The sequence below is a fragment of the Elgaria multicarinata genome, chromosome 12, assembly GCF_023053635.1.
Source record: "Elgaria multicarinata webbii isolate HBS135686 ecotype San Diego chromosome 12, rElgMul1.1.pri, whole genome shotgun sequence".
NCBI lineage: Eukaryota > Metazoa > Chordata > Lepidosauria > Squamata > Anguidae > Elgaria > Elgaria multicarinata.
The window spans coordinates 12039589-12065923 of NC_086182.1; the positions used below are offsets into that span (position 1 = coordinate 12039589).

The 26335-nt window shown below is 46.4% G+C and overlaps 1 protein-coding gene across 1 annotated transcript; it reads right to left on the bottom strand.

Annotated features, from left to right (window-relative positions):
* Nucleotides 1–25977, bottom strand: STC1 (stanniocalcin 1). The gene is made up of 4 exons (XM_063139108.1): nt 25834–25977; nt 17151–17293; nt 10940–11151; nt 1–570 (listed from the first exon to the last, which is right to left on the bottom strand). Exons 1-4 carry the CDS (start codon nt 25949–25951, stop codon nt 300–302), a joined length of 744 nt encoding a protein of 247 aa, XP_062995178.1. The 5' UTR covers nt 25952–25977; the 3' UTR covers nt 1–299.
* Nucleotides 25978–26335: the final 358 nt, after the last annotated feature.

Below are 26335 nucleotides of genomic sequence, written 5' to 3' on the forward strand. Positions count from 1 at the left end.
TCTATCAGATATGCTAGGCTTTAACATGTGCTTATGTGAGTTCTTGTAGAACCGAGTTTTTAAATATGCAACTACCCCATCTGCGTGTTGAAGTAGTACAGTCCCAGGAGGGCTATGCCACATGCTTTGCTTGTTTTGATTATTTGAATGTGTAGATTGGCTCAGTGTTCTTCGAAATCAGTTACAGTACATTTCTGATGTGTAGTGAGTGCTAAGAGAAAAATAAAATAAGAGAGAGCAAGTAATTTCCTACTTTGGTAGAGCTTGGATTCCCTACTTTTCCACCTTCTTGTGGAACATTACACACTTTCTGAAGAAGCACGCTTCATGTGGGACTGAGCAGCTCCCTCCCCCCGGAGATTCCTGAAATAGATTTTCAGCTTCTGAGGCTCAGCGATACGTCTCCGACTGAAGTCTGCTCTGGGATGGATTTGGGCACAGTGATCCGTTTGCAGTAGATGGAAAAGGCTGGCCATGTTTGGTCCAATTTTGGCCATCAAACTGGCTTTGATGGTCCCCACAGTCTCTTCGTCGCACTCCAATAAGCTTCTCACAAGCTTGCTGTAATACCTGTGTTAAGGAAATTACAGTTAGGGTTCGTATTTCCTCCCACCAATGAAAATGAGAGCATTTGTACGGCAACTTCAGAGTGCTCAAAGGACTTCACAGATATCGATTCAAGTAATCCAGTGCAAGGAAGACCAATATCATTCTCCCTATGGTGGCAGCTGGAAGAGCACCAGTGCTTGCTTCAGTATGTCCCAGGATATCATGCCAGATGTAAGATTTGAATAAGGGAATTCCTTGTTCTCAGTTCATTCCAGGACCAACCCTACCAGTACGCAGAATGAGGCGGTTGCCTCAGGTGGTAGGTGATGAGGGTTGGCAAGGTGTTGGAGGCCAGAGCTATGTTTGCTATATTATCTGCCCTGCATCCCCACTGCCCTGTGATGTGGTGGAAGCAGGCAGAGTTGGAATAAATACTCCTAGGGTGTTTTGTAGATAATAGATGTACCCGGCGTAACATACGCTGTTGTAGCATATCAGCCTTGGGCCGCCCGCCCAGCTCACATGAGATTAGGCCGGGGCCTGGGCTCGCAGTAGGCAAGCGGCCTCCCACCTGGCCACCAAGGGTCCCGGCCGTGCCTCGCTCATGTTCCGGACCGTGGCGCTGCCCCCTTCGTGGGGGGGGGGAGCGAAGAGGCAGAAAGGGGGGTCCGATTACCTTGGAAAGCCCGGAGGAGTCGGGCAAGGGGCTTCGCAACCTGTATCAGCTGACATTACACATTGTTAATTATATGTATTTTATGGCATTTGTATTTATGTTGTATCCCACCTCGATCCGTAGGGAGAGGCGGTAACAAATAATTTATTATTATTATTATTATTATTATTCTGTAACCAAGCCTAAAGACACCCAACTGAAATAACCCCAAGAGTCTCCCCCTGTTTTGCCCCTGCCTCTATTTCTGTCCTTCACCTTTGCTGTCCCCCATCCATTCCAGTGCCAAATTTTAAACTGTAAGCTCCTTAGGCGCAGTGATCTGTTCTATTGCACTCTGTAAAGCAACACACAGCCCAGATCTACACCAAGCAGGATATAACCCTTCAAAAATGGTATATGGAATGTGTCCTGGGCTCAAGCAGTTGTCAAAACTATTATAAACCGTTATAAAGCAGTAGTATAGATCCTGCCACACACTAGTCACAAACAGTCAGTCCTCAATCCTATGACAGCAAAGCAGTAGCAACAGCAATGCAAGTTACTCCGTGGCCACTGGTGAGCTGCACTGAAGTGTCTAAAATGCAAATGTGCAATTGCAGATACAGATGATTTGATTTATTACATTTATATACCACCCCATAGCTCTCTGGGCGGTTTACTTCCATGATGGTGGCATGCACACCCATAAGGCATTACTGAATAGAGAGATGACCACCAATGTAGATTTGGGAGCTTGGAATTGCATCACAAATGAAGAACGAGGTAGCCACCCTTCTCACACCTGCACCATGCTGAGATCCAAACATCAGCGCTCTGCTACATTGGGAAGGATTTGCACAGGAGCTGAAATTGACTAGGAACCTGATATAAGCTGTGCTTCCCTGGTCTGTTTCATCCCCTAGCTGCTAGGCATCAGGACCAAAATGCAGCCAGGGTGCTCTAGAAATGACTGATTACATAACCCCTTAAGGCAGTCTTCCCCAACCTGGAGTCCTCCTGATGTGTTGGAGTACACCTCCCATCATTTCCAATAAGCATGGCAGATTACCATGTCTTTTGTGGCCTTAACTTGAAATCTAGGTGCTGTGGAATATCTACCATATAGTTGGCCTTTGAGGCAGAACTGCAGCCACATGGGGTCAATTTCCCACGGGGCTGCATCTGGAGGACAGAAGCACATGGATGGAGCAGCTCTTGTGCGTCTTCCCCATCACATCGACCTCAGCAGACACCAGACACAGGCAGCCGGGGTAGGGGGAGGAGGGAGAGTAGTGGAATCGCCTAACAAGACTTGTGAAGTTTGCTCCCAAAGAGCCAGACGCTGGCGTCTTAAGAATCCGAAATATTTTTTCCAGCCCCACAATAACTGCTCCAGACACGCAAGACATCTTTCATTTAGAGAAAGAAAAGGTTCACAAGCAATGCTAAGAGAAGCCCCCTTTAAGCCCTGAATGCCTCGATTCTGAAAGTGAACGAGAAAATGGGAGAGAGACAGTTTTAAATCTAATTACGGTCTGGTCAATGGAGCTTTTTCATTCAGTTACGGACACAGGAAATGCAAAAGGCTGCTGAAGAGTTCTATGCAATTGGTCAATTCAAGAATGCCCTTGCTGCATTTTTTGACCTGAGGCATGGCTGCTGGAAGTGAAACCAAGATGAAGATGGCAATCACTTAAGACACTGAGCTTGGGATCAGGAAGATCTCGATTTGAATTTCACCTCCACCATTAAAACCAGGCAAGACATTCTCTTTAAGCCTTGGTCTGCCCGTCTGCAACAGGGGAAACTCCCTCCCCCTTCATATGTGGGTGGCAGCAAGTCTTACAAGCTTTTGGCGACAACTAAAAAACCCTATTTATTTACCCAGGATTTTGACTGAATATTTCTCTTTTCTTCTGCTGCGTCCTGTAAAATGTTATTTAACCATTACTGTTCTCCCGTTTGATTATGGGGTTCGTGTGTGTGTGTGTGTGTGTGTTTCTGTGTGTGTCAAAGTTACATTTTTACTGGATTTTATTGCTTGTATCCTGCTGTGGAGTTGTTTTATAATGAAACATGTGCAAGAAGTTTCTTAAAGTATAAATAAATGCTTGTAAAGAACTTTGAATACTTGGAACTGCTATGAAAAAAGCAACTAATTGTTTAATGTGCCCAATTATTTTTTTGGGCTCTTTTGTTTTTTCTCCCCCCTCCCCACCCTGGTGATATATCAGCTGTACAGAGCCTGTCTTGCTACTCCAAAAGTCCTATCAATAAAGAGCAGATGGGACATAGAGAATCCTACTTGCTTGCTTCCCACACAGGCAGCTCCTGTGTAAACACGGCTTTAGAAACCTGAGTGTTTGCCAAAGCAAGCCTTCTAGCAGTCGGTGGGGATTTCCACCCTCAGTTCCTTTATTGTTCCTTCATAGCTCAGTGGTAAACCCCCTGATAGAAGTGTACAAAATGATGCCTGGTGTGGAGAATGTAGATAGGGAGACTTTTTCTCCCAAATACTAGAACTCAGAGTCATCCCATGAAGTTGATTGGTAGGAGATTCAGCACAGATAAAAGTGCATAGTTAAATTATAGAATTCACTGCCACAAGATGTGCTGCCCACCCGTTTGGATGGCTTTAAAAGGGGGTTGGATACATTCCTGGAGGAGAAGGCTATCAGTGACTACTAGGCATGATGGCTATGTGCTACCTCCAGTATCAGAAGCAGTAAGCATATACACACCAGTTGTTGGGGAACATGGGTGGGAGGGTGCTGTTGCACCATGTCCTGCTTGTGGGACTGACTGGCCACCAACTCTGGACTAGATGGACCCTTGGTCTGATCTAGCATGGCTCTTCTTATATTCTTTTTGTAATTATTGAATTCATTAAACAGCTCATAAAATAAATTTCCCTAGGCCTTTTCACATTTCAAAATACAATAATGACACAAATAAAATCCCAATAACCAACAATATAAAACTAATAAACATGCTAACACAGCATAAAATATAGTGTCAGGTATATGAAGGTAAAACCACACTGCAGTGGTATACAAATCTATGAAATAATAATAATAAGGCTCGGAGTGTGGCAACGAGGGACAGGGCCTTTTCGGTGGTGGCCCCCAGACTATGGAACGATCTCCCTGACGAGGCTCGTCTGGCACCAACGCTGCTATCTTTCCAGCGCCAGGTTAAGACTTTCCTCTTTGCCCAGGCATATGGCGGCACATCTTAATCACCCACATGTTTAGTTTTTTAACGGTTTTTAATGCTTTATGTGTGTATGTTCTGTGTTTTAGAATTTTAAATTTTGTATACTCGTTTTTATCTTAATTTTAGAATTTCTGTAAACCGCCCAGAGAGCCTTGGCTATGGGAGCGGTATATAAGTGCAATAAATAAATAAATAAATAAATGAACAATTGCCTCTAGCCTATAATTAAGCAAACATGTGGTTAGTCGAATCTTATCAAGCACCTTGTCCACATACTCGGGACCCACAAATTGAAAGTCCTCCAACATAGGGCCAGATCATGCTCTGGACATCCCCCATAGATTGATCTGTACCATCTGCAGAGTCCATACAGTGTTTGGCACAAGCAGTTTTAATTCTCAAAATGACTAGTACAGCATGCTACCCAAGGCTCCCCTTCATCACTGTTGGGGCTAGATTTCAAGAGGCCATGAACCACTTGAAAAAGCTCTGCTGGATGATTTTGAGAGGACACAAAAGTAGGAGAGAAAAATGGCTTCTTCGCAGCCATCACCGCCATAGAGTAGGCTTGAATTTGCTCCAAGTTTTCCTTCACTTGCATTCAAGACGTCTCCTAGCTTGCTTCATTACTCTTCGCTCAGGAGAATACCAAGGAAACAAATGGGCTCTGAAGCAGAAGAGGTCACTCACAAGTAAGCATATCAACGGTCCAAGTCATCTCTGTATTCCACAAATTAACCAGAGCTTTGACAGAAGCACCAGTCACACCAGCTGGAAAATCCTCCAGAACCCTCTGGAATCCATCAACTTTTGGGGGTGAACCTTTCTAAAAGGTTCCCCCAGACTTGAGAGGAAGAGAAGCACTGTTAGTCTAAATCTCAACAGGAAGTGGTCTGACCACGACAAGAGACAGGTTATAATATCCTACCACCTTCAGACCACTATTCTCCTGCCCAGCAGAGAAAACCAGTTCTACTGCATGCCTTGCTAAATGTGTTAGGCCAATGACTTGTTGAGACACCCCTATAATTGTCATAGAGGCCATGAAGTCCTGAGCTGCCCCCCAGACCTGGTGGGCAAAGAGATCCCTCCATCAACATCAAAGACTACCTCTACCAACTTAGGCAGGGAGACAGCTGGGCAGCAGAGTGTGCAGTACACCAGCAGAATACCCAGTCTGTCCCGCTTGTCTGAAAGAGGGTAGACACACTCTAGAGTGATACTCCCTTTGTCAGGAAACCTGGAGAGAAAGTTAGAATTCTCGTAGACTGCTGCAGCTCCCCTTCACCAAACCTCAAGCCTATTCTGGTACTCAACAGATACCCAGGGGGACACAGCTGGGAAAGACTGACGCCTTCCAGCTACCTGGTCCAGGTCTCTGTTATGCGTACCAGATCAGCCTCTTGAATGAGGCAGATTTTATTATAAAATGACCTGGCACTTGACAATGGCACCAGAAGGCCCATGGGGAGATGGTCAACCACAGACCTTCTGGCTGAGGTTGTAGGTTCGATCCCTGGAACCTCAGCTAAGACCCTAGAGCAGCCTTCCCCAATGTGGCACCCTCCAGGTGTTTTGGACTTCAACCCCCATCAGCCCCAGCCAGCACAGCCAATGGTCAGGGATGATGGGCTCTGTAGTCCAAACCACCCAGAGGGCATCGGGAGGACTGGCTTGGAGCAATAAACTTTAAAGGCAAGGTTCTTTCACACTGTTTGGCAACCGTCTCCATTTCCTCAAGTTCCCGTACGGTAACTGAGAACTGGAACAATGGTTTAGCTGTGGGAGGTCTTGGTGGTGCAAGTTCTCTCCCTGACATTAGTCGGAGGGGTGTGTAGCAACATCTGCAGCAGGCAAAGCCGCAAGTGTGAGCGCAGGTAACATGAATCATCGGGAGCAATAAAGCGATTTGCAAGTCATGGAAGCCTTCTAAGAACATTCCCCCAGGCGGGTGGGTATTTATGAAGAGTTTTACAGACAAGGAAGGGGGAGAAGGCAGGACATCGAAATATAGAACTCAAGATGCCAGAGTAATAGATTAATCAAATAGGAAATGGCCTATTCCAGTAGATTTGGTTCGGATAATGACTCTCTACAGCTATACTTGTTTATTTTAAGTAAACTTTCGGACTAAGCTGCTCTCAACACCTTTAATTAATTCTCTCTTCCCCCTTTGCCCTGTGTAATAATTTGTTTTCATAGCTGCAGAATTCAGAGGGTTTGTTTTGTAGAAATAACCAAGGCGTTTACTTTTTAGTATCACTGACACTTTTTTTTTAATTAGCGGGGACACTGACGTTATCTGCTCCCCCACCCCAGAATTACCTGTTACCTCTACAAGTCTTACATTAGTTAGGGCAGCCGGGAGGGGGGGGAATGAATTTTCCCAGCAACAGAATGGGCTGTTTCACATAACACAGCTGCCTCACTGTGGGTTAATTAACCCATGATGAGCTGTGGAGTGTGCAGCCGCCATTTTGATTGTGCCACCCCTGATAATGCAATGGATTGCAGAGCTAACAACACTAGCAATATTTGATAGAGTGGTATGTAGGCACCATTCATGGAATGACTTATATTTGGATATTTGATCTATATTTACTGAAGTGTATGTGTAATTTACTTTTTTTTAAAAGAATGCTGTAATATTTAAAACTGAGGTCTTTAAAGTTACAGTTGCATTTTTGTGTTATTGTTTTATTGAAACTTATAAGAAATGGATTTAAACCAAACACACACACACTCTCACACACAGATACCCTGATTGGGGGGGTTGTGCCATGTGATATATTCATGGGTTAAACAACCCTTGCTTTACCCAAGACTTGCAGAATGGGTTATGTGAGGGTTGTTTAACCCTCAAATAACCCATGAGGGTGGGACATGGGAGAGGGCTTTCTCTGTTGTGGCACCCTGACTGTAGAATGCCCTCCCTTTGGAGGCCCCACTGGTGCCAACACTGACTTTATTCCGGCACCAAGTAAAGACGCAGCTTTTTAACAAAGTCTTTGATGGCTAAATTCACCAAGCTTGCACATGGTTTTAACTGTTTTAATTGGTTTTATTGCTTTTAAAATTCTATACTGGTTTTAGCTTGATCAATGGCTTGATTTGTTTTTAGCTGTGTATATTTGTTGTTTTATGTTGTATAATTTTATTGGTATGCTGCCCTGAGAGCCTAGTGATATAGGGCAGGAGACAATTGTTTTAATAAATAAATAATAAATGACGACCAGCTTTGGATGATGTGGCACAATGCCCGACCAGAGGCTATGCCATCAAAACAGAAGCCACACTGTGTCTGGCACACTCCACAGCTCATGAAGGGTTGAATGACTGTGTGATGTGCAGGGCTGATGCCAGACTATTTTGCACCCTAGGCAAGGTGAGCTACTTGCACGCACCCCCCCCCCAAAATTGCCAACTTCAATTCAGCTGTTCAAGAAGAGTTTCTGAACTATTATATTTTCCTTTCATTATGATTTTTCTTAAAACAGCTAATTTGTATAAAACTGTGACCCTTAAAGGGCAGTACTGCGCCCCTCTGAGGTCTGCGCCCTAGGCGGCTGCCTAGTTGGCCTAACGGTAGCACCAGCCCTGGTCATGCAAACTAGGTCTGTATTATTGTGAGCCATCTCCGCTTTAATGCAAAGTATTTTGGGGGTGGCTTGGGCAGGATCTACACTCCTGCTTTATAACGGTTTATAACGGTATTTATTTTATTTATTACATTTATATCCCGCCTTTTTTCCTGCAAGGAACCCAAGGCGGCGTACATAATCCTCCTCTCCACTTTATCCTCACAACAACAACCCTGTCAAGTGGGTTGGGCTGAGAGCCTGTGACGGGCCCAAAGTCACCCAGTGGGTTTTCATGGCTGAGTGGGGAGTAGAACCCGGATCTCCCAACTCCCAGTCCAACGCTCTAGCCACTACACCACACTGGTAGGTCTTGAAGGGGCAATTACGACCCATTAGCTTGAAAAAGAAGACCTGCCTCAGGTAGAGACGAGAAGGGCTAGCACTGGTTTGCTGATATGGGTGAATCCAGTTGCATGCAATTTTTGGACCCTCTTTGGGGGTGGGGCTAGGCAGACAGGCATGATGAGCACCTGCAATTCAACACTGGGTTTTGGTTTTTGAACCCCCATCCCCCCCCCCACCCCCCGTTCACAAATTATCACATGCAACCCTAGCTGTGCTGACACATATTACTCACTGGTACAGCCTGTTATATGCATGTGACTTCAAGGGAAGGGCAAAGCTCAAATGGGACTTGTCTTACATGCAGAAAGCCTCAGGTTCAATCCCAATCCAAGACTAATTTCAGGCAACAAAGATGAGAAAGACTCGCTATGCAGATCTCAGGAAAACCACTCCCCATCAATACAAAAACGCACATAAATGGTGGCATAGTGTAGCTTAGGGTGCAATCCTAGGCATGTTAGGCAGAAAAAAAGGCCTACAGCTCCCAGAATTCCCCAATAGCTCCCAGAATTTCCCATGCTGGCTGGGGAATGCTGGGACTTGCCAGACTTTTCCCCTCCCTGTCTAAACATGCACAGGATTGCAGCTTTAAAGCACTTACTACCAGTAACTAAGCCTTAGCAGAGGTATTTCAAGCTGATTGTTGGTTGGAGGATACGGTGTGTTGCTATCTGGGGAACTCAAGAGGCCAGCTTTGGCCCCGGGTCTGTGGTCCCCCCCTGCTCCCCCCGCCCCAGAGTAGACAAAACTGAGCCAGAAGCTTAAAGTAAGTCAAAGGCAGCTTCATATGTTCAAGCACAGAAGTCACTGCTTCATATCAAGTTAGAAAGCAGGGTGGGGAACATGTGGCCCTCTAGATGTTGGTGGGCTGCAACTCCCAAAAGCCCTCGCCAGCGTGTCCAAGAGTGAGTGCTACTGGGAGTTCCAGATGTTGATGGGTGCAACACCCCTGGCCAACATACCTAAGAATGAGAACAGATAGGAGCTGCTGTCCAACCACATCTGGAAGGCCACAGGTTCCCCATTCCTGTTTTAAAGAATAGTCTTTAATTCATTTATTTAAAAAAGGTTGACCATCTTGAAGCATCTACCTGGTTTAAAAACACACCATAAACCTTAAATCTCTGCTGCTACTTGAGATCACAAGGAAGTGCGCTGACCTTTTAATGACTTCCTGTCCTAGTCCAGGGCCAGCGAAGCCATTCTTAACTTTGGCCTGAATCGGCTGAGGAAGCAGGATGCCTTTGGAAAAACTTGAGTGGAAACTGACGAGCTGGGAAATCCTGTCCATTCAGTTTCCAGCAGCACAAGAAGCTTTTGAGTTCAGCCACTCAAGGGACGCAACTCGAAGAGTCCCCCACGGTTGCTAACTTCCATGGTTGCAGAAGCCGCCCTCTCCCCATTCACCCTCCCGTCTCTCAGAATCATTGCCAAACAAGAACTGATAAAAAAAGGTGAAACGGCCGCTGCTCCTAAACTTACTGGGTGCAGGATGGCTGTAACATTACATCGCAAGTGGGCTCATACCAAGTCTGACTGTTGGGTCAGAAGTCTCGGCACCAACCCGGTGGCCTCCAGACGTGCTGGACTGCAACCCCCACCATCCTCAGAATGCATGAATGGAGATGGGGGTTGTAGTCCAACACATCTGGAGGGTGCTAGGTAGGGGGAAGCTGCCGTACACTGACTCGCAGTTGCTCTCCAGAGGTTCAGAGAAGGGGCTTCTATCTAGAGATGCTGGTGAATTGAACCCAGGACTTTTGGCAAGCAAACCATGTTGCCCAACTGCTCTAGGTTCTCTACAGAACTGCAGTTTAACAATATACTGTTTCTCTTCCATCATGTCCTCGCCAGAGCTAACAACCACCCATTACAGAGTTGTAATTCCTATTTTGCTTTGTTAAGTCATTAGAACAGTGCTGCTCATCAGGATTCCAGCCAGCCATGTCCTTTTCCAGGATAGTCCATTCCATTCCTTCTCTCTCCACTACCTTTTTAGGGGGTTTAGAGGGTCCAAAGTTGGTCAGCCTCCTTTGGCCGCTGAACAGGCTCAGTCCCCACTGGGCTGGTTTTGGCACCCCCTCTCTTAGGGTTTATTTTCTAAAGTCTGTACTTTTGCAAACCAAGACATACATCACGATGAGACATAGGAGAGGGCTTTCTCTGTGGTGGCATCCCGGTTATGGAATACCCTTCCCTTGAAGGCCCTACTGGCACCGATACTGGCTTCATTTCAGCACAAAGTTAAAATGTGGCTTTTTTTATTAAAGCCTTTGGAGACTAAATTATCCAAGGTTGCACATAGTTTTAATTGTTTTTAATTGTTCTTATTGCTTTTAAACTTTCCTACTGAGTTTGCTGTTACTATGCAGAATCTGTACATGATTATAGTTACCCACCTTGAGCACCTATGAAGAAATAATTCGATCAATGTAGATGGGGACTTGCTCCAATCCTTCCATCTCTGCCCCATTTGCCTGGCCTTTGAACATACTTTTTCAACAAGCCTACCATTGTTCTTTTAAGGGCCTACCTGTTTGAGAAGTGGTTTGGAAGCTGGACTACTTCCGTGATCGCTTCCGGGTTCCTTTTTGCAATGCCGCAGATGTTCAGCTTGCTGTAACATTCCTCCTGCACCTCGGAAATCATCCGCTGGAACGTAGCGCATCTCCGAATGGCGAGGAAAACCTTGGAGGTCACGCCGTTTGCAATGCACTTCAAGCTCTCCTTCACAAAGGCTTTCCCCTGCCAGCAGAGAGACACGTAAGTGTGGAAGCGACCAGGTGGACGCAAGGTGAAAACGCATCTTTGCTGTGGGTGCTGCAGTTTTGCTAAGTGTCACAGAATCATAGAATAGCAGAGTTGGAAGGGGCCTACAAGGCCATCTAGTCCAACCCCCTGCTCAATGCAGGAATCCACCCTAAAGCATACCTGACAGGTGGTTGTCCAGCTGCCTCTTGAACGCCTCTAGTGTGAGAGAGCCCACAACCTCCCTAGGTAACTGGTTCCATTGTCATACTGATCTAACAGTCAGGAAGTTTTTCCTGATGTCCAGCTGGAATCTGGCTTTCTGTAACTTGAGCCCGTTGTTCCGTGTCCTGCACTCAGGGAAGAACAAGAAGAGATCCTGGCCCTCCTCTGTGTGACAACTTTTTAAGTATTTGAAGAGTGCTATCATGTCTCCCCTCAATCTTCTCTTCTCCAGGCTAAACATGACCAGTTGTTTGTCTCTCTTCATAGGACTTTGTTTCCAGACCCCTGATCATCCTGGTTGCCCTCCTCTGAACACGCTCCAGCTTGAACATCGTCGTTAACGATCTCCACGGCAGATTCAAGGAACAGCACGTACAAAGCGCACTTGACAACAACGAGCCACGTTCATGTGGGAGGCAACACTGCATTTCACAACAGATTACCTTACGGTAACACGGCACGCCCGCGGCCACAAGGCAGCTTTGGTGCAAGGAAGAGGGCAACGTAGGAAGGGGCAAGCAGTTGAATGAAGTGGTATATTCTTGGCTTAGGGCAGAGATGGTGGACCTTCTGTTTAGGGGAAGGGGAACCTTTGGCCCACAGGCATCCCAATTTGGCCACCGAGGCCCCGGTGGAAGCCCTCCCCAAGAGCCCTGTTGCTTCTCCTGAAACCCTTCCACTCAGAGAATGGGGATCCAAGAAAGGAGAAGGATCTGGCCAAAAAGGAAGAGATCCATCTCTTCCTCCTGAGCTAGTCCACTCTGTCCCCCCCCCCTTCTCTGCATGGTGAAAAGGCAGCCTTCTTTCTCTGTGCAGAAAGAAGCATGTATTTGATGGAGTCCACGCATGCACACATGGGTGGGGTGTGCGTGCACCGATGGATGGGGTGCGCGCATGCAGATGGGAATGGCCTTGCCCACTTTTGACATGTGTTCACTGGAGTGCCAATGTGGGCCTTGTGCCCAAAAGGCTCCCCATCTCTGGCTTAGGGGTGTTCATGAGCAAGAGACAAACCACTCATTTCACCGCGGACCTTAGACTTTACAAGACCAGTCCTCTACATCAGGGGTTTTTAAATAGTCATTCCTGCTCCCTCAAAACTGTAATTCTGCAAGAGGAGACTAGGGATACCGAGAGAATCCTCAACCCCAGGATCCTACGAGGGAAACCACACAGGGCTTTAGCCAGCCTTCCTTGCTAGGAGAAGAGAACATGGTGTTGAACTAAGACCAGGGACAACCAGGTTCCCATCCTCACTCAGCTTAATATTTTTTTTTTTTCTATACCACCCAATAACTTATGCTCTCTGGGCGGCTCACAACACTTTATTAACATTACTCTAAGTTTATTACATTCTCTCTCACTCTAGGTATTGCTAATGAAGGGCAGCAAATTGTCCATTGAGTTTATTATCATAGTAGTTGTCCGTTTGCGGCCTTTTATTAATAGTACCCTAAGATCTGCAGCTTAAGGAAGGTGACTTCCCTTGCCCAGTGACAGAGAAGGCTGGGTGGTATCCCAGGGAGGAAGAGGTGTCAAGTCTCCAATTCTGAGTCACCTGCAGTGCAAGTTATGTCAGGCTGTTCTGGCATCCCCCACCAAAAAGAGAAAGAAAAATCCCATACCTCCCTGCCAGTTCCCAGAGTAGGAGCGGCTGTGGGAGAAGAACATTCGTTTCCTTTTGAAAGGGAAACTTCCTTCTCCACCCCACAAGACATCCTTTGCCAAGCCTTCACACCACACACACGGTGGAAAACGTACAGTCACCCTGGTCTTCCCGGCCTGCTGCCTATACAGCAAAATGCTAAACAGCTACTGCAAAGACTTCAGAATTTTTTTAAAAAAAGTACGAGAGGGTAAAAATGGGAAGCTTTCCTAGCATCACACACTTCTAGCTGCTGAAATGCCTGGGATATTTACGACTGCTAAATAAACATGTGCTTATCACTCACTTAATGTGGTTGCTTATGAATCAGCCCCCAAAAGAGGTTAACGATTTGCATAACATTTGCAGATACTGATTTATATATAGAGAGGATCATTTAGAAACAATTGTTATTATTATTATTATTTATTATTATTATTATTTATTTATATAGCACCATTAATGTACATGGTGCTGTACAGAGTAAAACAGTAAATAGCAAGACCCTGCCACATAGGCTTACAATCTAATAAAATCATAGTAAAACAATAAGGAGGGGAAGAGAATGCAAACAGGCACAGGGTAGGGTAAAACCTCAGGGTAGGGTAAGCAGGCACAGGGTAGGGTAAAACTAACAGTAGAAAGTAACAGTAGAAGTCTGCACAACATCAAGTTTTAAAAGCTTTAGGAAAAAGAAAAGTTTTTAGTTGAGCTTTAAAAGCTGCGGTTGAACTTGTAGTTCTCAAATGTTCTGGAAGAGCGTTCCAGGCGTAAGGGGCAGCAGACGAAAATGGACGAAGCCGAGCAAGGGAAGTAGAGGCCCTTCGGCAGGCGAGAAACATGGCATCAGAGGAGCAAAGAGCACGAGCAGGGCAATAGTGTGAGATGAGAGAGGAGAGATAGGAAGGAGCTAGACCGTGAAAAGCTTTGAAGGTTAACAGGAGAAGTTTATATTGGATTCTGAAGTGAATTGGAAGCCAATGAAGAGATTTCAGAAGCGGAGTAACATGGTTGGAGCGGCGAGCCAAGAAGATTGTTATAGCTTAAATTGAAATACAGGACCTCTCAACATGGCGCCGAGAAATGGGACCAGGAGACCCATGTGCCAGATTGTGCAGTCTGCTGTCTAAGCGCTACCTGGTGATGGGCAACAATTCTTATGGGATTGCGCAGGGCAGGCCTTCAAACAGGGGACTGTCCTCTGCCAAAGAGGACACATGGCCACCCTAAGCTCACTGGAGAAGGGACAATGCAGTCACTTTACAGGTACCCCGCTGCTTTGCTCTTTGCTTTGAGAGTTTAGGGACTGCACAGGGCATTAGGGTCTCAGCCCATTAGAACGGACAGGGTTCCTCCTGCAATTCCAGCAGTTAGAGACATGTGGTGTATAACATCACATCAATTAAAAGTTCACTAAATTGACTTCATGGGGTAATCCACATTTAAAAATTGGGAAGAAAATGTTTTTATGGCGGACTTACATGGATTTTTTTTTTTACCTTGGTCAGGTTATTGGGCGCCAACAAGAGGTGTGCGCAGCAGATTTCATTAGGGTGTGCACCCAGGGAATTTGATTTTTCAGGCCCTTGATTGGAGAAGTGGGGAGGAGGCAGGAAAGCGTGGTTTCCGGGGTCTCCTGAAAGTGTGTATTTCCTCTTGACATGCTAATGGCGGCCACCGTTAGTATGCCTGGAGGAATTGTGCACTTTTCAGAAGCAGCAGAAAGTGCGCTTTCCCACACTCCACTGCTTCAATCAGGGCCTTTTATGGCCCCAGTTGGAGTAGTGCACAAGGCGGGATAGTTCTCTTTCTAGGGCAAAATACGTACTTTCCAGAGGGGGAAAATACACACTTTCCAGAAGCTCTGGAGACATTAGGGTATGCCTGGGCACACCCGGCATACCCTGTATGCACACCTATGGTGCCGACGATGAGTTTTTGTCATTCTCGGCCTTGCTGGACAGACATGATGTGCTTGCTATGGCTGAATGGCAACACTTGCAACTGCGGCATTTGTTAGAATCTAGATTTGGTCGCGCCACTTTTACAGCTTCAGCATCCCCTCTGCTATTGGCAACACTTCTTGAAGCCACTTTGCTACTTGCTTGGAGAGTGTTGGGATTCCAGCAGGCCGCTGGTGAAACAGAACCTGCCACTGGACTCGTCTTACCCGGCATCACGCGGAAAGGCAATGTGCATTCCCAGTGACTGATTCAGTCGGTCCATTCGCTACAACTGCTGGTGCGGGACAAAAACCTAAAGCCACCCCTTCCGTCTGCGTGACTGTGAACATACAAAGCTGGCCACAGCTGGAGCTCTGCCTCACACTTTGGCATGATCCCGCTCTGGGAAAAGCAGTGCTGGCTGAGCTCCAGCACAACAATGCTTGCTTGAACTCAAGAGAAAAAGAGAGCTGCTCCATTTCAGTGTAGACAGGGAATAACTAGGATGCAGACAGGGAATAACTCAGCTCCATGGCTCTCTGTGATGCAGTCCTGGACCCAAAGAACCTCGAACTGCTTTGGTGCATTTATTTTTGCAAGCCACTTTCTAGCGCGGGGTGGGCAATGTGTGGTCTTCCAGATGTTTTGGCCTACAACTCCCATCAGCGTAGACAGCGTAGCCAATGCCGAGATACAGGGGTTGTAGGCCAAACATCCGGACAAGTTGCCCAACGCTGTGCTAGCTGAAGGTTGCAATGACAAAAGTGTGGAGGCCATGCTCAGAAGGGTGCACGCACATGCAACTGAGCATCATTTCCGGCAGACAGGATAGGAGGAAGAGATTCGGGGCTCATATTTGCCCTCCCCCACCCATGAATAGCAGAAGATTAATGATACGAGTTAAAACTCTGCTTCCATTGTAACTGTACAACAGTCATATGCATTTTAGCAAATTAAGTTTGCACAGGAGGGGAAAAAAGTCCTTAGGAGTTAAAGCAATAGTCCCTTGGTTTTTAGATGCTGATGGCTGTAGGGCTTTCTCTTAGATTAGATCTACACTACTGTTTTATAGTGGTATTGAAACACACTGATAACTGTTGGGGCACAATCCACATTGCATATGCAATTTTCACAGTGGTATATCCAGCCTTTTTATTCGACTTTTGTAATGATTTGACACAAAGTGTAGATCTGGCCTAAGACGATCCATCTACTCCAGGGAGAGAGAAATGGGAGAATGGTACTTCTAAGATGGCGTTTGATTTTTGCAATTGTTGTAAGATTCTGTAACATCGCAATTTATAGTGCAACCTTATGCACATCTACTCAGAAGTAAGCCCCACTGAGAAATAAGCTTGTATAGGATTGACTTTTGTTTTTAAAGGCTGCTGCTCTGTTAATCATCTACATATTTTTTAAAAAATCAATTTAAACATATCAGTTAAACATTGCAGACTTAGATTGTAAGCCTATGCGGCAGGGTCTTGCTATTTACTGTTTTACTCTGTACAGCACCATGTACACTGATGGTGCTATATAAATAAATAATAATAATAATAATAAGTATAAGCAAATGTGATACAAACCTGAACTCTCTGCAGCCTGAAAACATTTGAATTCTGAAAGCCATGTACAATCCTAGATATAATATTAGCCATAGCAGCATCTCAGTTGTAAATACAGAAAGAGGCCATATACCCAGTCAGATTACTAGTATATCTAACACTGGTCCAAATCAGTTGTGATGATGAGTGACAGCTAGTGGCAGCCCAAGACATTTTGCTACCTGAGGCAAAGGACAAGAAGGCGCCTCTTGCTATTACATGGATAAAAGCTATTACATGGATAATACTGACGGTAAGACAGCATCCTCTACTGTACCTAAAGACAGCAGGCTAATTTAAGAGGCAGAGAGCAGATCCCACTACACACAGGTTCTTTCCTCCAGCCCCTTTCTGCCACGTCCCAGAAACTCCCGCCCGAGGCAACAGCTTCACTCTGCCTAATGGTAGGGCTGGCTTCTCCAGGGTTGCAGGCAGGAGCCTTTCCCATCCCTACACGGAAATGTTGGGGATTGAACCTGGGGCCTTTTGCAAGCAGAACATGTGCTCTACCACTAACCCAGGCCCTTTCCCCAGTCTGACAGCTGTAAATGAAAGAGACATTCGCGGCGTACACCGTACCTGAGTGTCAAATTTAGCAGCGCTGTAGAGGAAGGACTTGCAGATGTCATACATGCCTCCTGTTTCACACGTGGAGTTTTCCAGGCAGGCAAAAGCACCACATCCTACCTGGAGGGCACTATTTAAACATCGAACCACATCCGCTGCAAAGGGGAAAAAGAGAGAGAGAGAGAGAGAGAGAGAGAGAGAAGGTCTTAATACAGACTCCTATCATGCCTCATGTTTCCATAGCAGCTTTCAGCTGAACTGAAGGTATTTGCCAGCAATTGCTGAGTCACACTATATTCTCAGGGTGTGCACATTTACACATCACCTTTAGTAAGTGTTCACAGCTAACCCACTGCACCACAAATGCATTTTTGGTGCAACCGTCAGCTTCCAGCACTTTGGCAAGTATGATTTCTGCATCAGTAGTTTTTTTTTTTTTTAATAGAAATACTTTTCTAATGCAGTAAGACAGTCTCTTAAGGTCCAGCCATCCCAGGACACCTTTCTGAAACTGTTGCTGCCTGGCCATCATGAAGCACCATTCATCTCTATGTACTTTTGCTATGCTAGCTTTCCATACTTCTGCAGGATGGAGAAGAGAGCCTTCCCAAGCATACGGCGAAGGAAGGTCATTCCTTCTCCAAGTCATTTATTTATTGCATGTTTTAATTCTGCCCTTTAGCCCAAAAGGCTCCTAAAATGGCTTACAAAGGTATTTCTTAAGACAGTCCCTGCACATAAGCTGACAATTTAAAAAAAAAGGGAAAGAAAAACAACACAAAAGAAAAGGGGATTGGGAGGGAGGAGGAAAAAAGAAAATCCAGGCACTGGATTCTTAGTTGAAAAATTCAGCAGGTCATGGACACGGGAAAGGTACTGCTTCCTCTCCCCCTGATGGCCACAGCAGTGATCATCAAAAGGAGGAGGGAGTGGGCTCACAGCCCATCCTCATGAAGTTCTAAGCTGGAGAACAAGGCTTCCAAGCAAAGGTAAATGCTGGAACTTTTCATTTGATAAACAAAGCAAGTTGCAGAAGCCTTTCAAGTACACACTGCAGGGATGGCTCCATTTCTCTGAGGGGTCCCATTTAACTATTACACCACCCCATCCCCAACTGGTGTCCTTCAGATGTTTTGGATTGCAGATCCCATCAATGTTAGCCTAACTGTCAGGAGATGATGGGATTTGTTGCCCATCACATTATTATTATTATTTATATAGCACCATCAATGTACATGGTGCTGTACAGAGTAAAACAGTAAATAGCAAGACTCTGCCGCATAGGCTTACAATCTAATAAAATCATAGTAAAACAATAAGGAGGGGAAGAGAATGCAAACAGGCACAGGGTAGGGAAAGCAGGCACAGGGTAGGGTAAAACTAACAGTATAGAGTCTGCACAACATCAAGTTTTAAAAGCTTTAGGAAAAAGAAAAGTTTTTAGTTGAGCTTTAAAAGCTGCGATTGAACTTGTAGTTCTCAAATGTTCTGGAAGAGCGTTCCAGGCATAAGGGGCAGCAGAAGAAAAGGGACAAAGCTGAGCAAGGGAAGTAGATGCTCTTGGGCAGGCGAGAAACATGGCATCAGAGGAGCAAAGAGCACGAGCGGGGCAATAGTGTGAGATGAGATAGGAGAGATAGGAAGGAGCTAGACCGTGAAAAGCTTTGAAGGTTAACAGGAGAAGTTTATATTGGATTCTGAAGTGAATTGGAAGCCACATCTGGCTGGCACAAGGTTGGGGGAAGTACCATTACATCAACCTCCATCCCCTGCCTTCAACAGTATGAGGTTCTCTGCCTTCAGAGAGAATGTTTTGACCTCATGCTACTTTTTCAGAACTGAAAAGTTGTCCCAGGGTGCAATCCTATGCACGTTTATACAGGAAAAAGTCCTAAAACTCCCAGCACGCCCCAGCTAGGTTGGGGCAAGCTGGGAGCTGTAGGAATTCTTCTGCCTAAACATGCATAGGATTGTACCTTCAAACTGGACTACTATCTGACAATTTAGAACAATATAATAAAACTTCCAATAGCTGAAAACAAAATCAGTCTTAAAAATGAATACAGCAAGTATCAAAACACCAACATGGCTGGCCACCAATTTATAGTTAAACAATTCCCACATGAAAGGAAGAAAGAAACACAAGGGAGGGGGGCAAACACAACCCTGTTGGGAGGAAGTTGCACAGATGTGGGGCTACCACAAGGCAGGCCCTGGCTCACCTCCTTACCAACCTAATTGCAACAAGAACCATGGTATAAAATGAACCCTCTTTAGTAGCATAAACCCAATTTCACAAACCGAAAAAGCGGGGGGGGGGGGAAGACAACAGTCAAATGCAATCATGCTAGAATATTGGACTGGGAGTCGGGAGATCTGGGTTCTAGTCCCCACTCAGCCATGGAAGCTCACTGGGTGACTTTGGGCCAGTCATAGACTCTCAGGCCAGCCTACCTCACAAGACTGTAGTTGCGAGGATAAAATGGAGAGGAGGAGGATTATGTACACCGCCTTGGGTTCCTTGGAGGAAAAAAGGCGGGCTGTAAATGTAAGAAATAAAATAATAAATAACACAGTCTACACACCACACAATGAAGTTCACACTTCTGGACTATGATGAACGTACTGTATATCCTAAATCAGGGGACCCTCTAGTGGCCCCCATGAAGGGGTTCCCAATATGGGACCCATGAGCACCTGCAAAGCTTTTTAATACCTCCATTTCTATACACGTAGAAGGATTTGTATCTACCCATAGCAACGAATACATCCGAAACCATTATACATAGACATGTTCTTTCTCTCCCTTCCTCGTCTCCAGCTTTCTGCTTTCTCCCTCTTCCTTTCCCCTAGCCTTGCTCTTTCTCTCCCACTTACCCCTTGCTGTTTCTCTCCACTCCAAGCCTCACCCTTTCTCTCATTCCTCTACCCCTTTGCCATGCTGTTGCCCCCTCTAACCCAGACTCTAGCCTTGCCGTTTCTCCCCACAGCAGCCGTTTCTGCATGGGAGCCATTTTGTAGTGGCGCCCACAGCAGTTTCTCAAATTCCCAAATGTGCTCACGAGTCCAAAAAGGTTGGGGATCTTGGCTTAAATGCTTCGTATTTACAGAAACACCCCCCGTTGCTTATTTTGTAAACTTCTGCGCATATATTTTAACTTTTTCGGGGGTATTTGCTAGGGCTGTGCTCCGCTTCTCCTCAGACCGGAGAAGCAGATCGGGGGGCTTCGCCTCCCCTTAAGGCAGAGGCGAAGAGGATCGGGGGAGCAGCGGAGCGTATCGAGGTGAAGGTGGATCTTTCGCCTCGATCCGGAGCTCCGCAAAAAAGGTAAGGGGGGTTTACTTGGCCCTGCCGCTGTCGCTGCTGCCCATACGGTGACGGCGGCAGAGCCAGGTAAGGGGGAGGGGGGTCTTATCTGCATCCATCCGCGGTGCCGCGGCTGCTTCAACTGAGCCCAAGGACTCAAACAGGATGACTAGGCAACGGCCTGGTCTTCCTGTTTGAGTCCTTGGGCTCAGTTGAAGCAGTCGCAGGTCCGTGGGTGGACGCAGGTAAGGGGGAGGCGGGAGGGGGGGTTACCTGCCCCTGCCGCCGCCTCTGCGGTGACGGTGGCAGAGCCAGGTAAGGGGGAGGGGGGGTCTTACCTGTGTCTATCGCAGCCCGTCACCAGCTTCACTAGAGCCCGCGGCTCAACTGGGAAGTGTAGGCCACAAGCGGGGCCTACAGTACCTGGTTGAGCCGCGGGCTCTAGTGAAGCTGGGACGGACACAGGTAAGGGGGAGGAGGGAGGGGGGCCTTACCTGGCGCCGCTCCCCACCACTGCAGAGCTCTGATTCGGAGCCAGAGCGCCGGAGCGGACCTTAGGCGGATCGAGGCGGGGCGGATCGGGAGCGAAGAGGATTGTGGGGTACATGCACAGCCCTAGTATTTGCCACTGTAAGCATTGCTGTACTGGCTGGGAATGATGGGAATTGTAGTTCAGCATATCTGGAAAGCATCAGGAAGTGGGGATTCTGTAGTGTACACATCATACATACAGGCTCCATTTAACAGAATCCCATAAATGGCATAATTGCTATGGATGCTTTGCTTCAAAAGGATTTCGGAGCCTGTGTGGCAATGTTGGACCAGTCTTCTTTGTTCCAGGGCCATAAGTACTGTTAAATATGTATATGTCTCTTTTTCTAAAGTCAGGAATACTTTCTAGATCATGGTTTGCTTTGCATTTATTGTGCTGTAAACCGCCTAGGTAGCTTTGTCTATGAATGAATAAAATAAAGAGGAAAATAAAGTAAAAGCCTCCATGAAATCAAACTGACAACAGCCAAACCGGTGAAGATGCAATGTCTGTAGGAACGCAGGAAACATTCCAAAAGAAATGGGTGCAATCCTATGCACAGCTTAGACAGAAGTCTCTCTCTCTCTCTCTTTTATTGCTTTGTTGTAACTTTTATAGAGATGAGAGAATAGGACGTATGGCACCTATCTTAAATAAATTCCCTGGAATGTCCTCTGAATGGTATGTGACTTATTTACTGGCCGACATTAATAAATACGTAACAGAAGCTGTTGCAAAAATTTTATTCACCATTGTTCAGACTTGCAAGGCTATTCCTTCAGACTCATAATAATTGGCTGATGATTTTTAGGTTTTAAATAGCTTAAATAGTTGCTGTATTGTTAGCTGGTTTTATTTGTTATTACGTATTCTGTTTTGTGGATTATCCTGTGTTCTAAATGGCCTGTTACTGCATAATAAAGATTATACTACATTTCCCAGCATGCCCTAGCTAGGATGGTGCCTTTAGCCATCTCTCTTTGAAAAAAGAAGAAGCAAGGTTGAGAAGTGATGGACCTTGCTGGAAAGGCGCTCCAGAGGAAGAAAGCCAATGTTGTGATGGCACCATTCCTTACCCTGCCAGTAACAGGTTGATGCTCAGGAGGGCCTTCGCCACTGATCTTAACTGGCAAGAGGGCTGATACAGGGAGACAAGCTACCTTATTCATTTTTATTTATTTATTGCATTTCTATATCGCCCGATAGCCAAAGCTCCCTTGGCGGTTCACCTTGGATAGCTCATGGGACCCGGCACTTTCCCCGTGCGCCTTATTTAACACACTAAGGCAGCCTTCCTCATCCTGAAGCAAACCAGATGCTTTGGACTACAACTCCCAGAATCCCTGCCCATTGCCCAGGCTGGTCAGGGCTGATGGGAGTTGAAGTCCAAACATCTGGAGGGAACCAGGTCTGGGAACGCTGCACTAAGCAGAAGGAACCCAGAGCCCTGCAAATGTTTTGGACTACAACTCCTATCAGCCCCAGCCAGCATGGCTAGTAGTCAGGGAACATGAGAGTTGTAGTCCAAACACATGTGCAGGGTACCAGATACCAGGGATCTGCTGTCTTCTGCCTTTAAAAATAGATCATGCATACAGTGCTTGTTACAAGGGTAGTTTGATAAACTCATCAGCCTGGATATTTTTTTTTTACTAGACTGTTTGGGGCTGGCAGATGGACTGAGAGAAACATTTTTATGCTGGGGGTGGAGGAGGGGGCTTCTCTCCTCTAGCAGCCCACTTGGTTTTTATGCTGGGAGCAGTCAGGAGAGAGGAAGTGCCTTCTAGCCTTCCTCCACCAGCACACAAACTTGCCTGCATACAATTCCTGGTCGCCTGTGGTGATCAGGCTAGCACTTAAATACAATAAGGGGACATTATATTGTTTTATTTCTCCAAAGAGTTGACACATTTGGGGGTAATGTCTGCATGTTAGCCGCTTGCACTCTGGACTGAGTGGGATTAAATGTTTGTCTGTTTAGATTAGCACTGGTTACCCACTGGGGTGTTTCGGACCCATTTTGGTGTAGGTTCTGAGGACCAAATTTACACTGAGCACTGCAGCAGAGAACCAGTAGTAGGGATAAATGGCCATGCTATTCATTCATCTCCCTGTGCTACAGCCTGCTGGTAGGGTAGGTGACATCTCCAGTAGGCCAAAAGACTGATAGAGGCCGCATCCACATGGTATCCCATTTGAGCAATTGGACACAATCATAGCACCATTGAGTTCTAGTTTGCACAGTCCACATAAGGTGGTAGCTTTAGTTTGTATTGTTTCAGCCACCTCTGCTATGTAGCTGATGGAGGGGGTGGGGACAAATGAAGAGACAAATGAACTACCCTTGGGACACTACCTGGCTGAGAGCAAGGCACCAGCGCTTGAGTTCTTACCCCCACCCCCTCCATCAGCTACATAGCAGAGGTGGCTGAAACAATACAAACTAAAGCTACCACCTTATGTGGACTGTGCAAACTAGAACTCAATGGTGCTATGATTGTGTCCAATTGCTCAAATGGGATACCATGTGGATGCGGCCTCTATCAGTCTTTTGGCCTACTGGAGATGTCACCTACCCTACCAGCAGGCTGTAGCACAGGGAGATGAATGAATAGCATGGCCATTGCACTCACGCTGCTAAAGAGAGCTTGCTTCTTTCCTCTTCCCTCCTCATCCATTTCCCTTTAGTATCATGTCTTTTGAGATCGTACGCTTGCAGGCAGGCAACTAGGAATGGGGAGTGCGAGATTTAAATTGGCTACGAAGCTCACTGGGTGACCTTGGGCCAGTCATCTCTCACACTAACCTACATCACAGAGCTGTTGTGATGATGGAGGTGAGAAAGACAGTTGGGAAGGACCATGAACATTGCCTTGAGCTGAATCTATACTTAAGGCCATGGAGATGCCCGGCATCCTTAAGACAGCCCAGGGTTTATGCAGGAATTGAAAGATGCCTGCATGATCAATTTTCTTCCAGCAGCTGGCTGACTGCATGCCAGAAGAATATTTCCTTTGGGTTAACTACTATTAACCTCTCTCTCCAACCTGAATTTCTACTCAGTCATGCATCACCTTGAAAGACATATCTGTTACTTTTTGCCTGATCATGTTACAGGCATCAGGGATGAAGTGTAAACCAAGATTTTATTAAGAACACAAACAGACCCAAGAAGCTACTTTACATGAGATCTGAGGACTTTAGAGCAATTGTAGTGGTCAGGACCCAATGAGAAAGCCCTCGACTTCCAGCCTTAAGTATAGCATCTTGCAACTGACATCTTTCAAATGTGGGCACGATGTTCCAATGCTATTTTATACACCAGGAGGAAAAAAAAAAACTTGATAAGATCAGCCGCCCTGTGATCCATCCCTCAGTAGCTTCATAATGATATGTTTCCATGGATTCACGTTTATAACGTTCAGCAAGCTTAATATGCATTAGAGCTCTTATTGTTTTAGGCACAGTGGAATAATTAAGACCCTATGTTTCTATAGCAACCAAGTACAAAAGGAAATTGAGTGAACAACCTAGTATCACCCCTGCAGAGCCCTGCAGATATGAAATAAAAACCTCTCTCCTGACAAGTGTCAAATTAGTGGAGCAGAGTCGCCTTTTATTTAAAAGGGGTGTCAAGATGCAACCGATACCTACCAAAGCCAGAAATCCAAGTGACTGCCAACGCTTTACAGTGCAATCCTACGCGCACCTACTCGGAAGTAAGCCTCCTGGAATTCAATGGGGGTGACTCCCAGGTAAGTAGGGATGGGGTTGCATCCTTAGAGTTTTAAGTATTTAGTTTTAATACTTGTTCCAGTGAAAGCTAGTTCATGGAAGGCAACCTTTGCCAACCCAATGGCCATGCAGGCTGGTGTTAATGGGAATTGAAGCCCAACACATATAAAGGGCAGCAGATTGGGGAAGGCTGGTGGAGGGTATACAGCCTGATGTACATATGGACACGTACCTAATTTGTGTGTTGCTAGTACACCATGCAAGAATTATTGGAACGATGGTGGAAAGGGGTTGAATTAAAAGTTAGAAGCTAGAAAGAGGGGTGCTAATTTGTGGATAAGAGTATTTTTAAAAGGATGGGCTTTGATCTCTCTCTGTCTCTCTGTCTCTGTCTCTCTCGCACACACACACCCCTACCTAAATATAAATGTATACATTCCCTCCCAAAATAATGCAGAAAAGCTTAGGGGAGCCCTATGCTCCCAAATAAAGCCTTTTCATCTCTCTCTCTCTCTCCCCCCCCCCTCTCTCTCACTCACACACACACTCACACTTCTAGATGTTAACTAACTTGGGAATGGGTGACAAATTCTGCCTCAGTTCCATCCTACAAGAGGGCAGGTCAAGCTTCCAAGTAAAGAAGCAGAAGGTGCAGTGAACTACACTCAACACGATGTAGAATTTCTCTTGTCTCTTAAAACACATGCACGCACGTACACACACACACCACTACCAACCCATCACTGGCTGGATTATAAAGCAGCTCCTGAAACGAGAGGGCTTTCTTTCTCCTCCCACTCAGGGGGATGTAGAAAAGCGCGAGCAGCGTTTGCCTGAATCTTCGCATTACACGGCAATTTGCAGCTGCCGACTAAGAAAGAGGGAGGGAGAGAAAGACAGACCATTTTAAGCCATCGGGAAGCTCTCGTGCGCAAGCACGCCCCAACATAGCCGGCTGCCGTTCTTTTCAGTAGGGGGTTGCGCAGGAGAATGTCCCAAAGCGTTTGTGCCCGGAGGCGGCAGCGTCGGGGGACGAGAGCGAGCGAGCGCTGCAACCAGATCAGATCATCTCTCCCCACCGCCAAGGGAAGGACCTGGGTGTGGGTGAACGGCGAAGTTACCTGAGTTTTGGGCGGCAAGCCTCGTCTTCCTGGGGCCGACGGAATCATTCTGCTCAACTTCATAGGATGCAGACGCAGCCACCGCCAGCAGCAGGAGAACCCTGGACTTTTGGAGCATTCTCTGCTAAGTTTCCGCTAAGTTCGTGCGGCGTGCTCTCGCGGGCTTCTGTCTCCCCCTTCCTTCCCACCTCCTCGGCTTGAGCAAAGACGCGGATCTGGAAGAGGAGAGAGAGAGGATGAGGACTGATGGATGAGGACGGCTAGTGGGAACGGCTACCGCTGCGAGCCTTCCTCTCCACTTGGATTCCAGCTCCTACTCCCTGCAGGTGACCAACCTGGAGCTTTTATAGCCTCTCTTATCGGTCCATCCCTCCCCTCCTCCGAGCTCGGGAACCAATCCGGAGACGCAGCAGGCAGCCAATGGGAAGCTGTGCTCATTCAAGCACATGAAACCTGGAACTTCATAGGAAGAATTTTTTCCAGCCCATTAAAAGAACCTGCC